Source organism: Xenopus tropicalis, chromosome 3 (assembly GCF_000004195.4).
Source record: "Xenopus tropicalis strain Nigerian chromosome 3, UCB_Xtro_10.0, whole genome shotgun sequence".
Classification (NCBI taxonomy): Eukaryota; Metazoa; Chordata; class Amphibia; order Anura; family Pipidae; genus Xenopus; species Xenopus tropicalis.
Genome location: NC_030679.2, coordinates 40,604,590 through 40,630,992, shown reverse-complemented (window position 1 = coordinate 40,630,992; position 26,403 = coordinate 40,604,590). Strand labels below are relative to the sequence as shown.

Genomic DNA, 26,403 nt, shown 5'->3' with positions numbered 1-26,403 from the left:
AGGAGTTTTCCTTACAAAATGCACCATGGAAGCTATTAATGCCAGCTCATTAAAGACCGCAGGGTAGTTCTGAGAGCCCTGGCATTTAACAGTAGCCTTATGGCACATAAATAATAGCAATAAAGAAGAATAGAAAGGCACCTGAATCTCCCACTTCCAATTTACTTCAGTGCAGATTGGCTGCTAGTATATTGTAGGAGTGTAGGTGGTTCTTCAGGAGCTGTGAGTTAGAGGGCACTCGCATGGTAGGCAATTCCCATTAAAGTCAATGGGAGGCAGCAGCATGAAACATGAGAAACCATGTTGTGGGCCATTAACCCTAAAAACATTAATAAGCAGAGTAATTAAGATAAGAATAATTATAAAGCAAAGTAAGTAACTCCACAACACTTTTTTAATTAAAACTAAATAAATTAAGGAGCAAAAAAACTGCCTGTATGACAATATCCATTTAAAAAAATGTGCAGAACATCAGTCTGAAAAGGGTTATTAATAATTTGAATGCAGCTGAGTTCTAAGGCACAGAGAAGTTTACGTATTTATTATTCTAGTGTATTTGAGCCTTTAGTTACCCTTCAGTGTGTTCACTCACATGGCCCGAGGGTTGTGCCCAGGCATTACAGCAGGAAGCCTTTGATAGGTGCCTGCTAACAGGGAGTATGTATAATAGTTCCAAACACAACCTGCCTATAATTGTTATTGAGCTCCTCTGATCTTTCCCCATAGCTCCCTTTTCGCTTCCCATAAGGGAGACCTGTAATACTTGTTTACATTGTTGGATTAAATGTAATAATGAGCTTGCCTTTATCCTTCTTTGCCCTGCGTCTGAGCATATTGTGCAGCTGGTAAATGAGCGAATTGACAGAACGGGAGGTTTAAAGCATAATAAACCAAAAGGATAAATCTCATTTCCTTTGGGCTGAAGGGGGAATTTAGTGTTTAAATATGTTAAGTGATTTTATGCTGCCTCTTGGATCCTCATTCCATTCCCTATCGTTCCCCTGCATACATCACTTTTCTTGTATCCTCTGGGAGTCTGCAGACGGTTGCTATGGACAACCCAGAGTTCCCTAGCAACAAGAACACTGGAAATATGGGATCATTTTAACCAGTTACATTCACTGTTTAAAAGCCAAATATTGGCATACAAAGGACCATTATCTTTGGTATAATAACATTTTTATTATCATTGCAATTTACCTAAAGGGATTCTTCACCCAAAGTATGGTTTTTGCATAATGAAAGAAAATGTAATTCTAGGCAGTTTTCCAATATACATTAATTAAACATTTTTAAGGGTTAAAGTTCTGCATAGATGTAATTGCAATTTAAAACAGTCTTTATACCTCTCTGTTCTCTGACCCTACTACTTGTTCTGCCTCTTGAAATAATATAGCAGAGATTAATTCTCTTCAAGGCCTTTTAACCTGCGGAATTCTGCTACAAGGATTTAAGAGTTAGAACCAACGATACTGAGAATAGAAAGGAACAGACATATACAGGTATGGGTCCCGTTATCCAGAATGCTTGGGATCTGGGGTTTTCTGGATAAGGGGTATTTCCGTAATTCGGATCTCCTACCTTAAGTATACTAAAAAAAATTACTTAAACATTGAATAAACCCAATAAGATTGTTTTGGCTCCAGTAAGGATAAATTATATCTTAGTTGGGATCAAGTACAGGTCCTGTTTTATTATTACAGAGAAAAAGGAAATCGTTTTATAAAATGTGAATTATTTGATTTAAATGGAGTCTATGGGAGATGGCCTTTCCGTAATTCGGAACTTTCTGGATGATGGGTTTCTGGATAAGGGGTCCGATACCTGTACTGTTTTTAATAGATATATATTAGCGTTAAACCTTTTACATTCTTAATTAATGTGCATATGAAAAGTTTCAGTAGGAAACAGTGGAAAACCACCTTAATCAAATTGTGTGATTACAACGGGCTGCATTAGTTCACCTTATTGGTGTTTAGAGTAGCAGTGCATATCTGGACCCCTGCCAGACCCCACCCCTTCCAGACTTGCCTTCCCTCTGCCCACTGGATGCGCAACTGTGAAAAACTCCCTGAAATTCCATCTGCAATATATCTTTATTGCATCTCACCCCAAGTGGGTGCAGGGTGGCCATTAATAGCAGGAGGCCTTCTCAAATGGAACCTTCAACTGCAGAGACACACATAAGCAACATCTGAAATTAATTTTTTATACAAATTGAATTATTATATTGTTTGAATGTACAGGTATCGGACCCCTTATCCGGAAACCCATTATCCAGAAAGCTCCAAATTACGGAAAGCCTGTCTCCCATAGACTCCATTTTAATCAAATAATTCAGAATTTTAAAACTGATTTCCTTTTTCTCTGTAGTAATAAAACAGTACCTTGTAATTGATCCCAACTAAGATATACTGTAAATAATCCTTATTGGATGCAAAACAATCCTATATGTTTTATTAATTTTTTAGCAGACAAGGTATGGAGATCCAAATTACGGAAAGACCCCTTATCCGGAATACCCTTGGTCCTGAGCATTCTGGATAACGGGTCCTATACCTGTATTAAACAAAACAAATGCAGCAAAATACAGTGAAATCCTGGTGGAAATCTGATGCAGTCTGCTAGAAACCTGAGCCCTGGGATAGAATTTGTCTTCCAGCATGACAATGTCCCCGAGCATAAAGCCAAATCTACACAAGAAACAATGTTCATGTCCTGTAATAGCCAGAGTCAGAGTCCAGATATCAATACAATAGAGAATATGGCTCTTCACCCACTATCCCCTGACAGAGCTTGAGCAGTTGTGCTGCAGAGATTGCATCCACTAAATACTGATTTAAAGGGAGTGTATACATATGCAATCAGTTATTTGGTTTATTTTTTTCATTGAAGTAACATTGAAAATAGTCTTATTTATAGACACTATCTTAGTAGCAGTAGCATTTTATAGGTCACTGGTGATGAGAGTCAGGTTCAGGCTGGGATTTAAAATAGGCTCCGGCATTTCAAGTAACCAAAGGGCTTAACCGCCTCCCACCAGCCAACTCAATAGCGAATATCTACGGCACCATTACTCAGCCCCCAGTGCCATCTTAGGGCTCAGTTTCTCCTTGAGGCAGCCAATTTGATGCCACAGTAGCGGCTTCTCTGCACTAGAAGAGCTGAAATTCCAATTTAAATATCTGGATTGTTACCAGGAACTGCTTTTTGTCACCCCTGGTAATTTGCAGGGCACTGCTGCCTGCCCAGCTCCTCTAAAATTTGCCAAAAGCCACAGATTGCCAGTCCCGGCCTACATAGGGTTACCACCTAGCCGGAATTCTACTGGGCTGGCTGGTAAACAATATGCTTGATCCCAATGTTATTAATAGGGAAGAATGCTAAAATATAGGAAGGCTGATATCTTTTTTCCAGAAAAGTTAGCAACCCTACTGATGAACTTGAATATTGTGTTTAGTTTTGGAGGCCCACTGTAGACAAATATACTTATAATACAAGTATGACTGTATTATAGTCATAGGCAGCTAATGTACATGGAGTTCTATATAAAAAGTATATAATACCGTAGAATACTGAAATAAAAGCATTTATTATGTACTTAGAAATGGCAAATTCAAACAACACAATGGAAATGTTTTTCGCAGACACCACAAGGGACAGGGTTTACTGGAAAAAGAGAGGAGTTTTAGGCTGGTTGGGAAGCACCTGGGCATGGCCACGGAGTACTGCTCTAAACTAAGTGATTTTGGGGATGTATTCAGCTTTCTTGTTATTTGAGTTTCCACCTGGGCCTTGTCGTAAAAAAGGTAACCCTACTTGTTATTCCCAGAAGATTTAGATTCTGTGCCAGCCAGGGTGCTGAGGTTATTGGAAATGGAGGCAGTTAATGCATGGGGTGTGTGTGTCTTTGTGTGTATGAGGATGTACATGTACAATAAAAAGTTCAATAAAATCCTTATCTTTGTTATTACAAAAACTGCATTGCCCTCTATGAGTGTATAAAACAATTGAAGCAGGTTATTAGTTGAAAGAGAGAAATTATTTGCTTATAGAGTTGCCTTATTTTTTTCCCCTTTCTCCTTTATTTCTGCCCTCTCTTGTAAACTTAATAATCCTCGTCTCAGCTGTGTTTATCAGAATCTGCTAATTAGCTTGATAAACATTATCATTTCTTCTAAACACGCTGCCTCAGATCTCCGAGCAAATAAAACCTCAATCCGTTGTTCTTTTGCATTCAAATCCCCTGGTAAAAATCCAGTGAAGTTATAAGCATTTATTAATGATAATTTTACTTAATGAAATATGGAGAGGATATTATGTTCATGCAGTGAAGTGTTACTGTACCAAAAAGTTTCTATCACAAAATAAAGCCTTATGCTGTACTACAGGCAAGCTGGGAATCATTTGACTGTAAGCTCTGTGGGACAGGGATTTCCCTGCTCTGGTGTTTCTTAGCACTTAATATATGTTAATGTTTGTATTTATTTATTACAATATTTGTTCCCCTTGTCTATAGCTGTATTCATGTCCCCTGAAGGTGGGTCAGGGCAGCAGAGTTGTGGCAAAAGGTTATGTGACTGTATCAGCATGGAGTGGCTTGGCTCTCACCCAGTGTGATATGGTGAATAGTCTGCTCTCCCCAGGCACATGCCTTGCCATCATATCTGCTCATATTAATACAATCAGACCTCTCTGTGAACCGCTCCTCGCACAAAAGGTCCCAGTAATCTCTGCAGTGGAATGTGATTTGGGATGTGAAGGAAATTTATGACCCTGTAGTGTTGGTGAACTCATCACAGCCAAGTGTAGCACCATCCCTCTTTTGCTCCGTTCCAATGGAAGTTGATTGTTTATGGAACTGAGCTCAGATATTTTGTGTATTTAAAAATAATTTAGTTAATGAAATCAATTCTTGATTGTTTTTGTATTGAATGTCATTTATTAACCTCTTCAATCAATCACTTTGAATTGAACAATTTCATTATGTTGTGGATAAAGTACAACAGTACAGTATTTGGTTATATCTGTACAGGTATGGGATCCCTTATCTCAGTGATCCCCAACCAGTGGCTCAGGGGCAACATGTTGCTCCCCAACCCCTTGGATGTTGCTCTCAGTGCCCCCAAACCAGGTAGTTATTTTTGAATTCCTGACTTGGGGGCAAGTTTAGGTTGAATAAAAACAAGATGTACTCCCAAATAAAGCCCCTGTAAGCTGATAGTGTGCATAGAGGCTGCCTAATAGCCAATCACAGCCCTTATTTGGCACCTCCATGAACTTTAATGGTGCTTGTGTTGCTCCCCAAGTCTTTTTACATTTGACTGTGGCTCCCGAGTAAGAAAAGTTGGGGACCCCTGCCTTATCTGGAAACCCATATGAAGACAACTTAAAATTATAGGATGGAAATCTCCCATTTTAATTAAAAGGTTTACATTTTTATAACTGATTTCCTTTTTTTCTGTAATAATGAAACCGTACCTTGTACTTGATCCCAGCTAAGATATAATGGGGTATATTTTATTAAATATCAAAAAGTGAAGTTAGAGCTCAGCACAGTCTGCTTGAGTGAAATTCCACCACTCTCCATTCATTTTTATGGCATATTTATCAAAGGATGAACTTTCTCTTTCTTCTATAGAAATAAATGGAAAGTGGCAGAATTTCACTCTAGTGGACTGTAGTGAGCTCTAACTTCACTTTTTAATAAATATACCCCAATGAATCCTACTAGAGGATTTACTGGGATTTTTTAAACCTGCCTGACCAGCATCTGGCCAATTTTTGGGCAGACAGGCCCATCGGAGAGCCCCGTGCACAGTCTAATCGGCAGCTTAAATCTGCCTGTGTATTGCCACCTTAAAGAGGCATTAATAGAATTGTTTAGAGTTGTTAAGCTAAGAAGCTTAAAATATAGGGTTTTATGAAACCCAATCTCTTATGTAATATGATGCACAGCTGTTAGAAGGGCCCCCAAACCTACATTTCCAAAAATCACAAATGTACATACTAAACCTTGACCAAAGGTATTCAGCCAAACCCCAAGCATTGCATCTAGATTTGGCCAGTCTACTTCACTTGACGACTTACAGTTTTGATGATATTAAGTCAATTGGTCTAATCATGGAAATTGGTATTGTAAAAGTATTCAGTCAAGACATTTTTACATTTGGCGTATCTCTGTATTATATTCACATGTAGAAATACAATTAGTATTGTACAGTTGTTACTGTTATCACTTTTCTGTAATAGTTGCTATTTCCAGACAAGTATATTTATATCTATAACAGTACGCTGGTATTGTCTTTACTACTTCCACAGCCATTTGCTGTCTAGTTTGCAGGTTTGTTTAATTATGTTATGATTTCTCTGTGCTATTGTGGTGTTAATGGCAACAGTTGAAATCCGGAGTCTTTAAACTGTAGAAGTATCACTGGACTTGCTGTTTGTCTGAGTCACAAGAACATCTGGATGCCAGGAATGGCCATGGTTTTTGCAATCAATGGAATGTAACTTGGGTGTCCAAGATAATTGTGATGCAAGATTTATTATCTGGAAAATTATTAGGCAGAACGGTCTGAAATGTGGCATTGCATTATCCCATAGTATCCTACAATTCATTTTTAATGTACTAGATAGTAACCCAATCTTATTGGGTTTTTTAATGTTGGAATATCTTTGCAGCTTGACTGCTTACCCAGATAAGCCCTAACCATTCCAGATAATAGATCCTAAACCTGCAGTGATGCAATTACACATGTATATTATTGACATTAATTAATAATGTAGTGACCATGTAATTTAACACAAATAACAAGGCTGTCCACATGTTTTGTGTTTTTTTATAACAGTGCCATATCAGCATAGCTCCTACAATCCTGGGAATTCAGGTCCAATCCAATGTTATCGCTGTGGAGAAACGTGCAAGGGAGAGGTGGTGAGAGTGCAAACCAACCACTTTCACATTCGCTGTTTCACATGTCAAGGTAAGAGTCTGATCCTTCCTTCTGGGAATATGTGCATGGCATTACAACAACAAAAAAGCATTGGTAGGGTGTGACTTTTTTACATAATATATTAGAACATATTTTTACAAATATCTTTAAATTATTACTCACTCTCATATGATGGAACCATCACCCCACCATTTTGTTTTACCCCTTAAAGTTTCACAAAGGCCCTATCATCCTGACAAAGTAGTAAACATCTGGGTTCCTAAGGAGTGGACACCATCACATAATGGTTATGGGGGAAAGGGTGGTAAATTAAATTATTCTGTATGAGCAGTCATTACATACATCATTAATTTGTGGATATGTCCCTGGAATGAACTCTATGTATTATTTATATTGTAAAAATGTACAGTAACAATCTCTTTATAATACTCATTCACATATATTGCAAGAGCTTCCTTGTGTGCTGTAGTGACTGATAAATATCATTTCCACGTTGCCTTCCAAGCAGTTCAGCAAAGGGTTACTATTCTAGACAAAGAATCCTAGGCCCAGCAGATTGCATCTAGATAATGAAATGTCCATAAAGCAGCTTTATAGCTCTATAAATATTATTCAGTGCCATCCATCACAGTGCAGAGACACTATCAGCTCCCAATTGATGGGCAAACCATAGAGCTCTCTGGAAAATGTTTTTTAAGAAGTTCAGCCTGTCTTTGCTGTTTGTTGGGGGAAAAGGGTGAACTTATAAAAATGCTATGACCTTCCCTGGCAATAAAAGCATTAAAAATATTAAGGTCATTATCTGATTCACATTATCAATTAAAATGCTACTGTATATTGGTCACTTCGTCATGGCAGTGACTTAAAATAAAGAATCATTTCTCTTTTAATAACCATTTTGTAACCATCATTTTGACCATGTGCTCCCCAGAGTTGTCTGAAATGGAATTTGTTTGCAGCCATTTACATTACAGTGGTTTGCAAAAGTATTCGGCCCCCTTGAACTTTTCCACATTTTGTCACATTACAGCCACAAACATGAATCAATTTTATTGGAATTCCACGTGAAAGACCAATACAAAGTGGTGTACACGTGAGAAGTGGAACGAAAATCATACATGATTCCAAACATTTTTTACAAATAAATAACTGCAAAGTGGGGTGTGCGTAATTATTCAGCCCCCTGAGTCAATACTTTGTAGAACCACCTTTTGCTGCAATTACAGCTGCCAGTCTTTTAGGGTATGTCTCTACCAGCTTTGCACATCTAGAGACTGTTGTAAAATATAAATATATCAGAAGGCTATGACATGACTTTATTGCACAGGTCACCATACAGTAGCCCATGCTTTTAAATATAGGCCAACTGATAATCTCATTTGTCTCAATCAAAAAATCTGTCAGCATCCCCCAATACTTTGCAAATGAATTAAACTAATTAAGTAGAGTGCCTTTTGCACCACAATCCATGTCTACGTTACTGGCATCAGGGCAGCAAATATCTTCTAGTATCTTTTTTTTTTTTTTTTAAATTGCACAGAAATAAATGTTTCAATGCTACAGCAGCATTGCTATGTTAGGGCAGTGTCACATGTTGTAATTGTACCTGTATTCCCCTTGGGCTTTTCTTAAGAAGAATGTCAGTGACAAGAGAGATAATTGTAACGTTCTTTAGTAAATGTCTGTAAGTACAGTACATGGACCTATAGCAGGCCCCCACCCCCTAAACCTTGGAAAAAATTGATCTTTTCATGTGTGCATTGTATTAAGACTGCGCATTCTTTAGGACGCCAATCAGGCCCCAGTGATTCTGAGTCTCCTTTGAGTGTGCCATTCTCACAGGTAAATCCTATAGAAACTATATTATAGATTATAAAGAAAAATAATATCACTAGTTTTTAGCGCCAAAAGATTTACTGGGAAAATCTCAGAGACAAATTATGCATAAATAACTGTGTGTGACATTATACTTAATATATCCTGTCTAAGAAAGCTGCCCCCAGTACATCTTCCTGATGTCCATTCCCCTTTTGTCATAGGGTTGCCACCCAGCCAGGGCCGGTATTACAAATTCCTGGCAATGTAGTGTAGGGACCCATAGGGTTAAATGGGCCCTATGGCTTTAAAACCCTACAGGTTCAGTTCCCTTAGTTGCTGAGTGGAAGGGAATGTATCTAAGTACATTCATTTACATATGTGTGCTGTTGGCTAGAAGGTATGGTGACCACTTCCTGCCTCACTTTGGTATAGTCCTCTTTGCTTCCACCAGAGGAACAGGGTGGATGTTGCTGGGAGCCTGGGTACAGGCCTAGTTAAAGTCAGGGGACAGGGCCCCATTAATGAGGCATTAGATAGTGGCAGGTGTAGCTCCCATAATAGTAAACTCTAGGGGGTATATTTATCATGCAGTGTAAAAATTGGAGTGAAGCATTACTGGTGATGTTGCCTAGGCCAGCCAATCAGCAATTAGATTTCAACAGTTAGGGAACAAAGCAAAGCATCTGTATACAGATGCAATAATGGAAGCGCGTAAAAAACACAAAAATAAAACACATAGAGTGCAGATAGTAAAGGCAAACTTTACAATAGTGTGATGTATGCACGATAAATCCACACCCACTAGTGCTAGTGATATATATGCTCACCAGATATCAATGGATAAAAAAAAAATAGAAAAATAGATAAGGTAGAACTTTGATTGAAGGTAGAGCCAGGATCCTCAATAGGATATAATAGAAAAAGAAACGTGGAATAGTGTAACAACGTTTATTAAGAACAAAAGCTGCATAGAGCAGGCTACTCACAATTTTGGAGAAGTGTAAAAGACCAAAAAAAGCTTGGCGCGTTTCGCGTGCTGCACGACACGCTTCCTCAGGAGAAATAGATCAAACGCAATACTGCCAATAGTTATATATGGTGTGCCTCCTATCCTACCCTGTCCCACTTCCTAACCCCTCTCCCAGCTCCCATTCTAACCCACCTGGCTCCCTATTTCCAATTGAATGTGGGCCACCGACATCATGCCCTGCCCCCTCTTATATCAGAGACCCGCCTCCTTGTGTACCCACCCTGGCCTGTAAGAACACTAAGGAAAAGTAAGTCAGAGGCACTGCTCCAGCCTTGCCATGGTGTTTTTTTTGCTTCTGGATTTAGTCCCATTCACCATCTCTAAGTTTAGAGTAAAACCATGAGGTAGCTGTAAAACTAGGACTGGACAGGCCTGCCAAAGTACTAGAGGACCTTGCAGTGTGCTGTTTTTATTTCCATTATTATCCTGTATAACCTCTATACCATTTGACAATCTATCCAGGTGTTGTGAGCGTGGGGCCCTGGATGCCAGGTTCTCTGGTGGGCCTTAGAAGGGTCAGTCCAGCACTTTAAAAAACCTTATAAGACCTTTGAAATCTATAACACCTTTTGCATAGCTCTAGAGTTAAGGGTAAATGCACTGCAAAACACTATTGACAGGTTCTGGAAAGGATATCAAGATGGTTCACACGTTTGGCTGCTTGTTACGTGTGTTAAAATTAATGTATGTTATAAATAAAACACTATTTGCATGAACACATATTCAGTTGTTGCACCACTAGACAGGCAGCGTGCCACCCTAGGCCTAGCTTATAGTAATCCACAGCAATCAAAAAAATGATTGCTCTTAAACAGGTAACCAGTAAATGCCTTCTGCCAATTGGTTGCTATGGGTGACTAGACCTGTAGCATACAGTTGATGGGCACTCAAGGAATTCACATAGGCCACAAAATATAGTAAAAAGAAAAAGTTCATTACTTAATAACATTTTGTTTGAAACCTTGCACATTTACTAATTTACGCAAAATAAATTAATCATCTGCCTGTAATTAAATCTCATTAAATGTTATCAACCTTTTTTATTAAGCCTTAATGCCAAAGGGGTTGTCAGAGATCACTATACTCGAAGCACTTGATTGTTATCTCTCATCGGAGTTCATGAAACTGATGACAGATTTTAAAAGTATTTTATAGCAGGTGCTCTTGTGCTGGAGCTGCTAGTCCTATTAACATATGTGGGCTGTTAGGCTGAAAGGGAATGGTGGTGCCCCTTAAACTGTCGGTCATATTTAAGAACAAGTGCTTTGAGATTTAATTATAGCACTAAGTCTTATTCTTGCTGCAATCCTCAATTAAAACCAACACAGAGTGGTGGCAGTAAAGGATTCATAACAGTGAAGAGCATTCTGAACTTTCTGTCTGCGATTTTCAAATTAACTACAAGAGATGTGTATTTTCAGACTTTGCTTTTATTAAACTTATTGCACTATATGAACAAAAGCTAATTGCTGATTGGTTGCTGTGGGGCAATGTACTGGTGGAATCTATATTACGTTATAATGCCTAATAGACCTTACTGTTCACCTTACTGTTTTTACAATTAAAGTCCTCCTTTTCATTCAGCAATGAAGAAAATACCTCAAGGGGCACTTAAATTGCTCTCTCCCGACCCAGCACACAGTCCTTACTTATATTCCCATGCCTTCCCCTCTCTTAAGTCATTGGAGTGGGCAGGATGGGGCAAGTGCGAGTAAATAAATAAGCAATGGCTGTCAGAAGCAGGGGGCCCATCATTGAGGGTCTGTATTTTACCTGCCGAGCCAGTGAAAAACAAGCAGAGGCCAGGGCCTGTTTTCAAAATTAACGGTTATATAGTAGAGTAGTATCATATTCCTATGATTAAAGGTGGTAGCACCGAAAACGTGGAAGGCCTTGAAGCTCTGATGTTTTTAAGCAGAGCAAATAAAGATATTAATTTTATTGGAATATTGGCTGCTGTCCATTTTTCTTTTTTCTGTATCATATTTCATGTCTGACCGGCCCATTTAAACCATGGTCCACCCCAATACATTTCTATGCCCCAATCTTGGAGAATCACACCAACACACCCAGTACATTGTTAACCCTCCCAAATTGCATCATTACCCAGCCTAATGACATCATTGCTCTGCCCATTTATGTAATTACCACACCCCAGTGACATACCTGGCCCGCCTCTTATCACCAGACCATCTGCCAGTAAGACTTATTCTAAGGTGGTAACCCTACTCACCATTCACACAGCCCTGCTAACAAATGGGGCCCCACTATTCCTTATGGCAGTCCTAAAGAGATGTGCACTTCTCTTCTCTACTAAATCTAAATAAAGTAAAAGCCTGTATGAATGAAGAACGTGAACTATCTACTAAGTCTACACAATTGTCATATATTTTATAGCAGATATAGAGGCCAATAAACCAGAACTCTGAATGGTAAGGTGTGTATCTGGCATTGTGTGGCAATGATGTTAAATGCCCTGCTGCCAATTTAATCCTTTAATCCCATAGTGGTGCAGTGCAAATAAAATCTTTTAGTGGTGGTTTAATATAGCAATAAAAAAGGACTTTACAAGGTTGTTAAAGCTCAGAATTCCCAAGTCACAGAGAGTCCTGTTTGTTAATCTGCTCCAGTCTAGGTGCTTTGCTTTCACTCAATGCTCAGGATCTGTTAAAATACAAAATAGGATACTTTATCAGTATTATGACCGGCAGCAGATACAGTGCAGCAGCCAATCAATAAAACGACTGATAAGCATGAATAATTTTACCACTTGCAATCACACAGCACTCTTCTGAAGAACTGAATGGAAAAGGTTTCATTGTATTCCTAAATATGCCATCATTATGTCTAAACCCTATAAAAATTTTGACATTTGACTGATTCTTTTTGGGCAAGGTAATACACTGTTAGTAATGCAGTCAATGGACTGGTTAATAACAAGCAGTCATTTCATTTGGATATGTATCAATCATATACCTGACTTTGCAGTGCAACTGTTTATTTGTATCCCCAGATTATATGGCACCGTAGTGAATAGTGAATAGGCCTTGGAAGGCTGTACAGGTATGGCACCTGTTATCCAGTATGCTCTGGATCTGTGGTTTTCTGGATAAGGGATCTTTCAATAATTTGGATCGCCATAATTAAACTCTACAAAAAAAATAAGTTAAATATTAAATGACATGTCAACCCCATAAATAATTTTTGCCTAAGAAAAGAAAATTAATTCTAAGAAACTTTGCAATATACGTTACGTCCATTACATATTTGTAATGTTTTTGAGTTATTTGTGTATATAAATATATATATATATATATATATATATATAGCTGCTATTAAAAGCAGTGTCTGCCTGTCCTTTGTATTCACTGCCCTGGGGGCTCTGATTCTTGAAACAATGTAACACAAGGCAGCAGATGTTACAGACCTGTCTAACTGGAGGAGCCTGGCACTTGCAACATCCAGGAGTTCAGCAAATGATGCTCTCTATAGCAATTACATTTACAAATAACTTTTAAAGCACTAATAATAAAAAATTGATATTGGAAAGTTGCTTAGAATGATGTTTTCTTTTATTAGGTTGACATGCCCTTTAAATAAATTCAATAGGATTGTTTTGCCTTCAATAAGGATTAATTGTAGCTTATCTGGCATCAAGTACAAGGTACTGTTTTATTATTACAGAGGAAAAGAAAATGCTTTTTTAAAATTTGAATTATTTGATTAAAATGGAGTCTATGGGAGATAACCTCCCCGTTATCCTGAGCTTTCTAGATAACAGATCCTATACCTGTACTAGACTTGGAAATAAAGTTGGAAATAATACTATTTTATATGTAATAGTATGTTATCCTTTCCTGCACATTCCTTCTCTGCATATTTATATCTGCACAAGCGTTTGCTGAGACATCCTACATAGATAGATCTATAAGGAAAAGACTGCCAGACATCAGTACCTTATTGTTAATTACACTTCATTCCTATGGAATTAGGTAATGTCTTTAAAGGTAATGGCACACTAGGCGATTCCATTAGTTTTGTCGCCCAATCTAAATGCATTAGCTAGCATTTTCAAGGGATAATTGCCTGACCTGTGAGAGCAGCCGCAAATTACAGGCAATTACAGTAGGAATTAATGGAGACAATTCAGTTTATCACAACTTTGCCAGCACTTGTGTCCCTACAAAAAGCTTACTAGGGATGCTGGGAACTTTCCCAGCAACAGGGGATTCTATGTACTTGACAATGGTAATTAATGGTATCTAAGCACAAAGGATCTGAATAAGAATTCAGTGACATGTACTGTAATTAAGCCTGATTGAACTGAGTTTATTTGATGTAGGCATCACACAGCACCGTGCTGGTGTCTATAACAGAGAATCCTAAATCCTACTGCCAGGCACAGGGAGCAATAAATCTAGCCTGATCCGTACAGCAGGCTCTCTGTCTTTTATTGCATCAAGGGGGGTCTTTGAGCTGTAATCTTTCATATTCATCACTTTCTTATTCTTTGCTTTACCAGCTTTTATTGATTTAAAGTGTCTTCTCTATTAACCCCTTGAGAGTTTCCAAGCGGGTTTTGTCGTATATCATAGAAAGAATGCTGAAAATGGACAGAGTTTTGCAATAAATATTCCGAGATACGCCAAGTCTAGGAATTATTTCAGAAACTAGGAATAGCCTAAAGGGGGGGTCACAAGTGTCTTTTTGTAGTGAAATGGACATAATTGTGTAGCATTTAAGTTTAGAGCTGTTATTAATGTGAGGTATATGTTATTATATAAAAGATAAATTGCCCAGGGCCAGCTCTCAGCAGCATACCAAGCAGTGCAATCATTTCACTCTGTTTAGATTGTGCCCAGTATTTGTCTAAGATTTATTCTGAACATTTCTCTAGAAAGTAATGTTGACATCAGGGCCGGTCTGGCAGTCTGTGGACCCTGGCAAATGCCAGAGGGGCTGCTGTAAGATGCCATAGTCACTATTTATTGGGCTGGTGGAGGCTGTTTGGATCTCTTTGTACTTGCCTAACATTCTTCCTTGTACTTGGTAGTAGCAAAACTAGATACACATTTTTATCCCTCTTCCTTATTAATAACATTGGCGTCAAGCTTCATTTTTACTAGCCAGGTGGACACTGTACTTAACATGAATCTGATTTGCTAGAAGAGGAGGCCCAGGACCCCCAATATTCACACCCACCCTGGTTGCCCTTATGGTAATCTGCCACTGGTTGTTTGGCGTCCTTTGCAGCTGACTTCCAGTAAAATAGTGGACCACTCTTTTCAGGTAGTTTTAACTAAAATTAGAATATTATGAACATTGAACATCTTGAGCTGATTTGCTAAATCTGTAGCTGGCTAATTATCAACATGGCAACCAATCAAACTGTTGCTTTCATTGTTCTGTCCGTTGGCTGTAAAAGGCTACTGAGTGGCTGCTATGGGTTACCAACTGCGTGCAAGTTTGCTCAGGGTTGTTAAACAAGCCCCCATTGTTAAAGCGTCACCATACCCAAACATTTTATTGAAGTGACTGCAGAAGAACAGCAGTAAGGCCTGTGAGTTGCCAGCCCTGTTTGTTTGGCCAATACCCAAGACTGTTTTCTACTTCCCCTTTGCATCTTCTTGTAATGGAATTTCAACACAATAGGAGCCCTGTGATATGTTATAAGGAAATTAAGGAAGCTATTGATTTATTTTCCAAACCTTTTTAAAGTTGCCATTGTGTCTCTTACAGGATAGCCATCTGATAATAGTCAGAGTGTCAGCTTTAAAGAGGTTTGAGGAGTAAATCAATGGGAAAAAAATATTTGCTGAGCTTCTATTAGGTAAATCCATAGGGAAAATAAAGGTAGTGTGGGCCTTTAATATGGTAGAGCAGTGCTGTCCAACTTCTGCGGTGCCGAGGGCTGGAATTTCTCTTGCATACATGGTGGAGGGCTGCTAATGGAAGCCAGTTTTGGCCACTCCCCCATTTTAAACCACACCCACTTCAAACCACACCCGTTTTATCACAATGGTCGCTGCAGGGATATCAACCATCATTCATATGTTAAAGAATTATATTATGTCATATTAAGACACACCCTTAAATCCATATGCCTCCTCCTCCCCTGTGGATAACACAGCAACCCCCAGCATATAATTACACACCTTAGGGACATTTTTAAACAATACAGGGGGGTTTACAGCCTGAATCTGAGGTGATAACCATGCAGGGGGCCAGTTAATCTCAGTACTGATACCATTTAAAGCTAACACAAAGTTAAGCCATCAAAGGAGCCAGACAGGTGGGGGGCCACACAGAGGGGGGTCGAGGGCCAGTTGGACAGCACTGTGGTAGAGCATTGCTACTCATAAATTAGAGATGGAAATCTAAATATTTGTTTTGTGTTTAATATTTGTTTTGTTGTAGTGTAGCTATATTTTATTGATTTTGGTAACAAAATATAAACTGTGGTTACCAGTAAACAGAACTAAATGTGTGCAATCTTTTTCTCTTTGCCAACAGTCTGTAACTGTGATCTGGCCCAGTCTGGCTTCTTCTTTAAGAACGGAGAGTATATCTGTACGCGGGATTACCAGCAGCTCTATGGAACCCGCTGCGACAGCTGCAGAGACTTCATTACGGGGGAAGTCATTTCTGCCCTTGGACGAACGTATCACCCCAAATGCTTTGTGTGCAGCATTTGCAGGTATTGAAAAAAACACTGAGCATTTATATTTAAAAAAATGTAACGTGCTGTAAACAGAGCAGCTCTGTGTCAAGACAGAGAATGATGCTGTATTTCACTTGAAAAAATGATTATTTTAAGACACACCTAGTTCTAGTAAGCCCCACCCCAAACTGTACCACAAATCTACCTCTGCCTCTTTTGGGCCTATGATTCAGATTACTAATTAGGTAACTTATTTACTTATTTGCTGTGGGTCGCCAAAAGCAGAATTTACTTCTTGACTTAAAAAATACAGGGTCACTTTCAATTCAGTTGCTAAAAATGAACCTGAAACACAGTGAGTCGTGGGCTTTTTGGAAAAAGGAACCAGCTTGCAACCCTGCATTCTAAAATGCATCACTGACCTGCTTGGCTAAGGGAAAAAATGAAATAATTTAGAGATTTATTTTAGGGCTTGTAAATAGGAACGAGTTAAAGACACAGTGTCAGAAGTTAATTGCTAATGTTTATTGATGGATTTTTTTATTTTCGAGGCTCTTACGTATTTGTAAAAATGCATTTGTCTATTATGATATTGACTTGGTCTGTTTATAAACCATTAAATAAGACGTATCAACTCTGTATTGTTTGGATTCAGCTAAATACCGAAATACTTCACAAAATATGTCGATGAATACCAAACCTAATTTGCCTATTAGGATTTTAGCAAGTTCCTCCAAAAATTGCAACAGGCAAAAAAATGTGTCACATCTTGTGTCCCTGTGCTTTGAAATCACATGAAATTAAAGGAGAAGGAAAGGTAAAAACTAAGTAAGCTTTATCAGAAATGTCTATGTAAAAACAGCCATAAGCACTCACAGAAACGCTGCACTGACTTCTCTGTCAAAAGATTTGTTGTGTCTGGAATTCCTGTGCCAGAGACACGCAGCTCTCTCCTCTCTGCCCTCTCCTGCTCCCCCCTCCCTCAAGAATTGTAAGAACTCACTCCCCCCCTTATGAATGTGGATCTGAGCCAATCAGCAGGAAGCTGGCTCATAGTCTTACTAACTTTACACAGCTCAGCATTTTTTCTTCCTGTTTGGCTTCTGATCATCTGAACGGGAGAAATATACGGAGACTTAAGGGCACTATGGAGAGAACTGAAGGTATGCCTGCAGCTTGAGATTAACTCTTTATTAGTCTTTCCTTCTCCTTTAATGGATTCGGGTTCTTATTAGCCAGGCTTTCAGGGTTCAGCCAAATATGAAGCCTGTAAAAAGTACTGTAATTTAGTCGTATCCAGGCTTTGATTCATGCCATAAAATATATAAAAAATGTCTACCCAAAGCAGTGACAGATGGGGAGATTAGTTGCCCGCGTGACAACTCTTGCCAAAATGCAATCCCACCGGCTAGAATGTAAATCGCCGGTGGGATGGCATACACGGCGCGGCAAGTTGCCTTGAGAGGAAACTTAGGCGATTTCGGCGTCGTGTATGCCATCCCACCGGCGATTTACATTCTAGCCGATGTGATGGCATTTCAGGGAGATTAGTCACCCGCAACAAGGGAGATTTGTCGCGCAGCGACTAATCTCCCTGTCTGCCACAGCCCTTAAGCTGGCCACACACATGGCGATTTTCGTCAGATATGGAGGCAGAAACAATAGGATTTCTACCTCCTTCTGCCGATTCAGCCCTGAACATAGATTTTGCTCGGGCGCCTTCAATGGCGCCCAATCAAAATTTTTTAACCCGTCCGATCGGCGAGTCGATCGATATCTGCAGCCTTCTGCAATATCGGTCGCCTGGCCGAGTTGCCATACACGCACCGAATATCGGACGAAACGAGGTACAATATTATCGGTGCGTGCATGGCCAGCTTTAGGGTGGAGCTGCTATTAAGTAGCTCTGTGTGTCTTCACCCTTACACTGATTCTTCTCCCACGCCAAACTAAATGAAGTTATCTTTCACTGCTCTTAACCTCCTGTTATCCTTTGCAGCCCCCACATACTACATTTTCTTCCCAAACTTCCCAGACACAGAATACTGTTTCCTTTACTCATACCTTTGCAGACCCCCAGCTACCCAACTCACTCAACCCACATAATTGTCATGACATTTCTCTGGAAAATAGTGGCAACAAAACCATTAAGACTTTTTGTTTTTATGGCCTTTTAATATGTGAAAAATTGCAGTGCTTGTCCTCACTTTGGCCGCTTGACATTTCCTAGCTGAGAACACTGGCAGCTGCCTCTATAAATGCATTCCAGCTCTAGGGTGGGTATTGCTATTCAGATGAGCTCATGATACTATGGATTGCACTGTGTTTTTACATTCACACATACATATGCATAGATGCACATTACATTGCCTTCGTTTTAGGATATCATTTCTAATGCTATGGAGAACAGCCAATAATGCTATTTATAGCTTTGGATAAAAAACAACAAGTGTTAGTTAATACAGACACAAATATGACAAGGTCTTGATTACTTTTTAAGACATATGGTGCAGTGTTCTCTTGTAGACATGCTGTTAAACAGATGAAGGGTATATATATGTACAGTTTCTGTTTCTATAAATGTTAAGTTAACCATATTGAAATAGGTTGTTTTTTACATGAAGCCTAATTTAGTTGCTTGCTTAGATTATCAGTGGCAGCTGCCATGCTAGTTGCTCTTTTGTGGGCAATCTAAGCCATAATTGAACTTTGCACTCCAGTGCCCAAATTTTCACAAACATTGTCGAAAGATTGTTAAGATTGCCAAGCAGTAATTATTTTGAAGGAAGCATTTCTCAAATAAGGGGCATACTTGTAAACTTGTAATGTTTTATTAACATATACAGTAAAAGGTTATGTGGGCACAAAGCACAATATTTCACTGGAAAATACGTTGTTCTCAGATGCTACTTAAATCACAATAGCACGTACATTATCTGAGTTACACTGTTCTTAGATACCACTGTGGTTGGTAGCTGGCTCATTACACCTTGTAGTATATGCCAAATAGTAATATGTGTTTCCGAAGTGATTTGATTACTACCGGGGAGACTGGGCACCAGATGTTCGGCAGCCAAACATGGTGGCAACCAACCCAGCTGTGCTGCTCTGCCTTTTCTAAAGATGCAAATCTGAGGTGCCCAGATAATGCAGTCTGGAAGAGGATAAGGCAGGCCTGTGCAGGGAGCAGACTGGTTAAGCGAAAGGGTTTTCATTCCCAATTAATCAGAAATTCTTTGCACAGCCATAAAGGCTTAACAGGGAAACAATTACATTCTGGAGGTGGACAAAACATAGAAAAGATATACTTAAACTTGATGCAGTGTAAACTGCCCTATAGCCTACAGTGCTACCTATTTCTCATGCCTGTGAAGACCAATTGAAGTAATTATAGTATATTTAGTGATTCTGATATTTGTAAACGTGAGAATTGACAGCAATTGCATGAGGAAAAACAAGAGTAATCACTTGCTGTGAAGATCCTTTTCTGGCTGAATATAATTAGAGTTTTTTTAGCAAAGAACTGAATGTGGTAATATGAGAAATAGATTTGGCTAGCAGCAGTGCTTCTCCCTAACAGGATTGTGATTAGCAAAGCACAGAGTGGGGAGAGGCTGGGAATGCAGCTGTGCTGGCATCTTTTTTAGGTCCCACTAGAACACAGCTGTGCATAGATACAACTCCCAGCTAGGAATTGAAACCCTAATTCCCTAAGTCTATCCTCACTCAAATATAAGGACCTCCTAGGCTGCTTAGGAGCATGTGTAAAGGGCAGAGCACATTTTTTACCTTCTGATCACTTGTTTGTACAGATGTTTTGTACATTTTGGCTCCTAAAATCTGTGTATCCACTAGGAGAGGTGTGCAGCAACCATGTGCTCCAATCATTAAATGCTAAATGTTATAAAGAGCAGTTACTGTTTTTGATAACAGCTGGAGTAGTGTGTGAATTTCATTACTTTGCCCACATGTACCAACATTGGGCAGTAGCTCATAGCATCCAATAAGTGAATAGTTTCATTTAGCTAGCTACGTGTATATGTAGAGGGCAATTAAAGCAAAATGTAATTGGTTACCATTGTATAGTCCCCAGGTGAAAAAAAAAATAGTGATTTTGGGTCTGGAAAAACTCAAAGTATACCCACACCTAACCCAAAACCTTAATCCACACCTGATCGTAACCCAGAAAATGTTTTAAGGACCAGCACCCAACCCATACCTGGGTCTTTCAGCTTCTGCACACTCCTCTGGTTCCAAGAGAATGAACAGAGGAGAAGTGTACTTCCCCAGTCTGACCTGCACCCTTACTCGAACCCACAATGACCCAGATTTCAACCTAAACCAGCCCAACCCGTATATATAAGCCCCAGCAGGTCCCGGATCAACCCCACACATCATTATAGTGGAACATGGTGTGTTTTTGGCAGAAAAAAACATGAACCACTGCCATTAAGAGTTCAGTCTTAAAAAAAGAGACACAAGTGTGTATTTTCATCCTGAAATTTGCCCCAGGCAAAGGCAGTGGCAGGGAAAGTGTACCACGTGCCACTTGCCTAAATGCTATTGGGTAAGTATAGGCTACTAAACCTAGGGGAGAATTCACAAAACTGGCAATTTGAGCAGTTTTTGAGCAACTTCCAAGTTTTCATGCAAAATGTAGTCAGTGATGCCAGAAAACACCAACTCCATCTTCTAATTTTTTTTTTCTACTCTTCTGAGCTGATGGAAATATGTGTATATATATATATATATATATATATATATATATATATATATATATATATATATATATATATACACATAGGGGCAGATTTATCAAAATTTCAAATTAGAGCTCACCACAGAAAAATACACTCACTTGCTATTCATTCCTATGGGCTTTTTAGAAGCATATTTATCAATGAGCTGAAGTTAGAACTCACCATTTGGTAAATACGCTTTTAAAAATCCCATAGGAATGAATAGAAAGAGGGTGAATTTTTATGTATTGAACTTTAAACTCACATTTTGATAAATCTGCCCCATACTGTATATAGTTATATGCTGCGTGCTGTCACACAATCTTAATGTCTTGATGTAGCCTTTAGTATCCCTTTAAACTGAATATGTCTGCATAGTGGATCATTTAGCTAGAGCTTAAGCACTTTTGGTATTAAATATGCATAAAAGCTCTCTAAACACAGGAAATGCCAACAGGAATGTGTTTGTACTCATTCATCAGCTGCAGCCTTAATGCAAGCTAGTGGAAAGCATCATTTCATTGATGAATGGTAGATCTTCATGGTACATGCTCTACAAATACAGCTCTTTAAGCTACATATGGCTGAAAGCCCTAGCATTACAGGGCAGCCTTCAGCTCTTAATGGGTTTATGGGTATTGTAGTTCAGCTCCAGCTTAATAACAAAAGATTATGCCTGCACTGATAAAGGTAATTCATCACGTGATGATTGTGTGTATTTTATTATCTCATGCTTATCTGTAATAAAACTGATTTGTAAAATACATTCAGTTTTCTGTCTGTGTGTTACTGGCCCTTTAAGTTCTGAGCTTCTAGTGTTATCTGTCTCCATTACAGGCTTACTAGAAGTTAGAGGGTTAAAAAATAGTGCCACAGCAGGTATGCTCCAATAAAACCGAGTTGGCTCCTACAACCTGCCTGGCTTTTGAACTATTCAGGTGCCCTGAGGTACTTTCACAATGTTGTGAATCCCAGATCAAGAAGCCAGCACATGTTATACAATACCTGTTACTGAATCATGCTCATATAATAAACATTTGTAAAATAAATGTACACTGAGAAGTGATTTGTATTTAAATGCATTTAATTAAAGATAAACATTATAAGGATATGTGTAGTAACCATATATAGTCATATATAGCCATATATAGCCATTTTATAAATGCTGTTGCACTGAGTGCTTTTTTAAATTTCTCTCTTTTCTGCAGGAAGCCTTTTCCTATTGGAGACAAGGTGACCTTCAGAGGCAAAGACTGCGTGTGTCAGAACTGTTCCCACTCTTTAGTCAGTGACAAACCCATCAAGATTCATGGGCCAAGCCGTAAGTCAGGGAACGTATTTTTATAGTCTTGAGAAGGCATATTCTTACTTCTAGTTGTATGTCCGATTTAGTTGTATTTTCCTTTCCAGGAAGAATTTTTGGGGCCAACCTGCTATTTAATGTGCATTATACTGTATTTGTGGGAAAGTGACCAATGGGCCTCTGAACTAGTGGAAAAATATTTTACTAAAGCTGCAGCTCCTATTCAATGTCTGCTATTCTGATCATTCTAAATGTTTTCCCATACAACTGAAACAATAGAAAAGCAGCCATACTGGTGGCCTGATTAGGTAAAAAGTGCACCCAACTGGCCAGTGTATGGCTGCATTAGGTAGTGCAAAATGGGTCTGATCCTCGGCCTGCGTATGATCACAGGCTGAGAATCAGCCAATCCGCTGGCTTACCCTCGCTCCTGTGTCTGCAGACACATGGAGCAGATTTCAGGGCGAAAATGCAGTCACAGGAACAAGTGAAGGCCAGCAGATGGGCTAATTCTTGGCTTGCATTTCTGCACAGGCTGTGAATTAACCCCATGTGGCACTAGCCTTAAGGCTAACTGTTAACTTCATAACTCCAATCTATGATCCATTTGCTCAGACAACTGCCAAAAGACTGGATCTGGACCTTTTTCACTAATATGGCCAAAAAGGTATGTTGCCAAGTCGGCAAATGAGCTCCACACTGCAATGAAGCTTGTACTTTGTCTATTCTTTTGATTTAAAAGGATCTACAGGTGCTACCTGACATGGGGGTAACAGGGCATGCAGCTAAGGCCCTGTAACTCATTTGCAGACAATGTTTTAAGCTGACCATAAAAATCACCTAGCCAATATTTGACCACCAATGTGATAGGCCATATTAGGCAACAGGAATATTCATCACTCAATTTAACAATTGCATCACCCCGGAGCGAGTAATATTGCTTGCTTACGGCAAACAGTCTCCAAAGTTCAAATGTGGTCCTTGTTTTGTACCCCCCTAATAGTTATCTGAGCAAGCCACAATCAAATATAGACCAAGAAGGCAATATTTATGGTTCTATTAACAATGAGGGAATCTGTCCTGTTTTGCTTTGCCAAATAATTAGCAAAACCATTGGAAAATTTGAAAAAAAATTGTAAAACACATTGAAGTCAATGGGAGTTCCTTCAACTATCTTACAGTGATTTTTTTCCATGCAAAATTAGACATTAGAGTCTATGGGTGTCTTTGGAAAAATTGTCTGGTGTCAGCTTTAAAAAGAAGGGTAAATGAGGTCCTTTACCAGTTCATATCTGTTAATAGTGCTACTCTGAATTCTGAGAAAAAAAATACAGTTTGCTAGTATACAAATGAGTCAGACACAATTAATTCAATTCGTTTTATGTTTTACGCCAAATTTCACACAGCTGCAGGGGCAAAACTTATTGTGAAAACATATTGTGAAAGCAGATTTCTTCTTGCCTGCATTAAAATCAACAAATAACCCCTTTGTTCAGATTTACATGTTATCTATATGCTAATTAAATGTAAACTCGTTTAAAAAAAATTAGAATGTGAGAATAAATTGCCAAACATTTATGAAACAAATGCCCGAAATTAATATTTCCACACTCATAGTCAATATACTGTGCCATGTGCGTACATCACAAATCTTGGTTTCCCAGCATCCCTGCTATTGTAATTGTAACCATGAAGATCCTAAGCTAGCCACTTGCTACCATGGCATTGTGGGAGTTTATTACTGCTGGGAAACCATACATTAACATTATTGAGTTCCACCAGGAATGTCCAACTGTGTGGTTCAGCACCTTGGAGAGCAGATAGTGTATAGTGAATGGCACAGAGCCTGTACTTCTGTATGTGTAATGGGTGGCTAAGGTGCCAGCACCTCTGCATGTGGGAGATAAAACCTTACACTGATTTCTGGGTTTGCTGATGAAGGTTTTTGCTTTCTAGTCCGAATCTATTTTGAGAGCTCCCCTCCCCTCCACTGTTGCTGTACCGGCTGCCCAAGAATATGATCTAGGCAGAAGCACAAGAATAGAGCAGATCCCTGGCTGCTTTGCTGACAGAACATATGTAGAGCACAGGTAGTATCAGAATGCATTGCTATCCTGTCAGCAGGCTTTGGAGCGTGAAACAATGGCCATTACAGGGCTCAGAGGCTGGGAGGAGGCAGGAGAATAAATCCAATAAATGAGATCATGCCCCCTGTGTGTCCCTGTGTTTTTCTCCTCCCCCACCCGTCTTTCTATCGCTTCACCCTCCCTTCTTTCTCTCTCTGTCTCTCTCTCTCTCTTGTTTTTGAGAAATGATCCTGTATATTCTCTTGGCACAACGTTTTCCTGTTTCCTGTCTCTCTTAATCTGTGTCTCCTTCTGCATTTTCTCTCCAAACAAATAACTACATCTGAGAAATGATTCTGTATACAGAGGGAATCCTTCTTCTTTCTCTCTTCATTTGTGTCTCCTTGCACACTGCTCTCTCGCTCTCTTTCTGTATTTTGCTCAGTATTATTTAATCTCTCACCTCTCTCCTTTTTAGTACACCCACATGCTCGGCCTACTACTCTTGCTGGTAGAGAATTATGGAGTTGAAATTTCATATCAACTAGAAGCAGGGCCTATATAACATATTAAGTTTTTTTAAAGAAAAAAATAAAAACTCCCCCTAGCCGCCACAGGAGAAGCTGGGGTGGTAAGGGGCACCAGACTTGCCTAAGTGACGTCACTCATCACAGGAAGTGATGTCATGCATATTTGTGTGCATGACATCACTTCTGCGCACTACTGCATTTAGTTCCAGTGGCTAGGGTTGCCTTGGGCCTAGATACAGTGTCAGTTTTCCTTTCAATACAGTATTTTGTATGTGTGTTATTGCAAGGGTTAAGCATTGCAGCGTTAATGTTACATTGTGGGGGGCATGTGCAAGACCTCTCTAACAGTCACACACACAACCTCAAGCAATAAGTGACATCTTTGCAACATTAATTTGATTAAATTTTAATTTGTTCTATTGTATAAAATATACATTTTACTACGTTACTACCTCTTTACGTTTTTAAAGTTGGGTGGATTTCATTGTTATAAACTTTCTCATAGGCTTTTATGTATTGCAGAATTGACGTCAGTGCAGTTTCTGCCTTCTGTACTCTGTAATTCCTATCCCTATTTTTCTTTCTGCCCCTCTTATACATTTGCCCCTTTTGCTGCTTCTATTTTCACCATTGTCTACATTCCTTAAAGAAATAATACTTACAATTATGATTGTAATAAACTGACATAGTGATTATATAATAGTCTAGCACTGAGTAGTTACCACAGACATTGCATGAGTAGAGACAATGGTATCAGTGTCCATGTTGCAATATTTGCTCCTCGGGCAAGATGCTTAGGGGAAGCAAGCGACTGAGACCTGCTTGCGGCTGTGCCCATCACATGGAATTATTTAGCAGCACAGACAAGTACAAAATGGGGACTGACACAAGCTGGAAGACAGTGGGAATAAAACCAGTGCTGTGGAAATGCCTCTAATAAAGACAAATGGGACAGAGTATATACACTTAGCCATGAGACAGCCAGGTACTTTTGCCTTAGGGTCAGGTATTGTATAAAAATATTCTCAGCATATAGGACAGCCAGAATCTATTTTGTAGGCTCTTTGCCTCATGGAAATTGCAGATAAAGCTTCAGAACCACATTCTCTCCTTGCTTTCCCTTTCTCCAACACAGTACAGACCTTTCCATAGCGTTTTTCAGATTCCAGCGTTCCCAGTCGTCTTGTGCAATCAGCTGTTTATGACAAGATACAGTATAGAAATCCCAGAGTGAGCTATATATTTAGGTTACATATAACAATCCTATAACAGCAGCATGTAGCCTGGAATGAGAGAGCTT

At 39.1% G+C, this 26,403-nt stretch overlaps 1 protein-coding gene across 10 annotated transcripts in view; it reads left to right on the top strand.

Annotated features, from left to right (window-relative positions):
• Window positions 1-26,403, top strand: part of ablim3 (actin binding LIM protein family member 3) — a 131,667-nt gene that overhangs the window by 61,590 nt on the left and 43,674 nt on the right. For all 10 annotated transcript variants that reach the window (XM_018092201.2, XM_031898816.1, XM_004912838.3 and 7 more), the window contains exons 2-4: window positions 6,852-6,986; window positions 16,318-16,501; window positions 22,413-22,525. In XM_018092201.2, coding sequence (XP_017947690.1) covers window positions 6,852-6,986; window positions 16,318-16,501; window positions 22,413-22,525 — 432 coding nt within the window. The remainder of the gene's footprint in view (window positions 1-6,851; window positions 6,987-16,317; window positions 16,502-22,412; window positions 22,526-26,403) is intronic.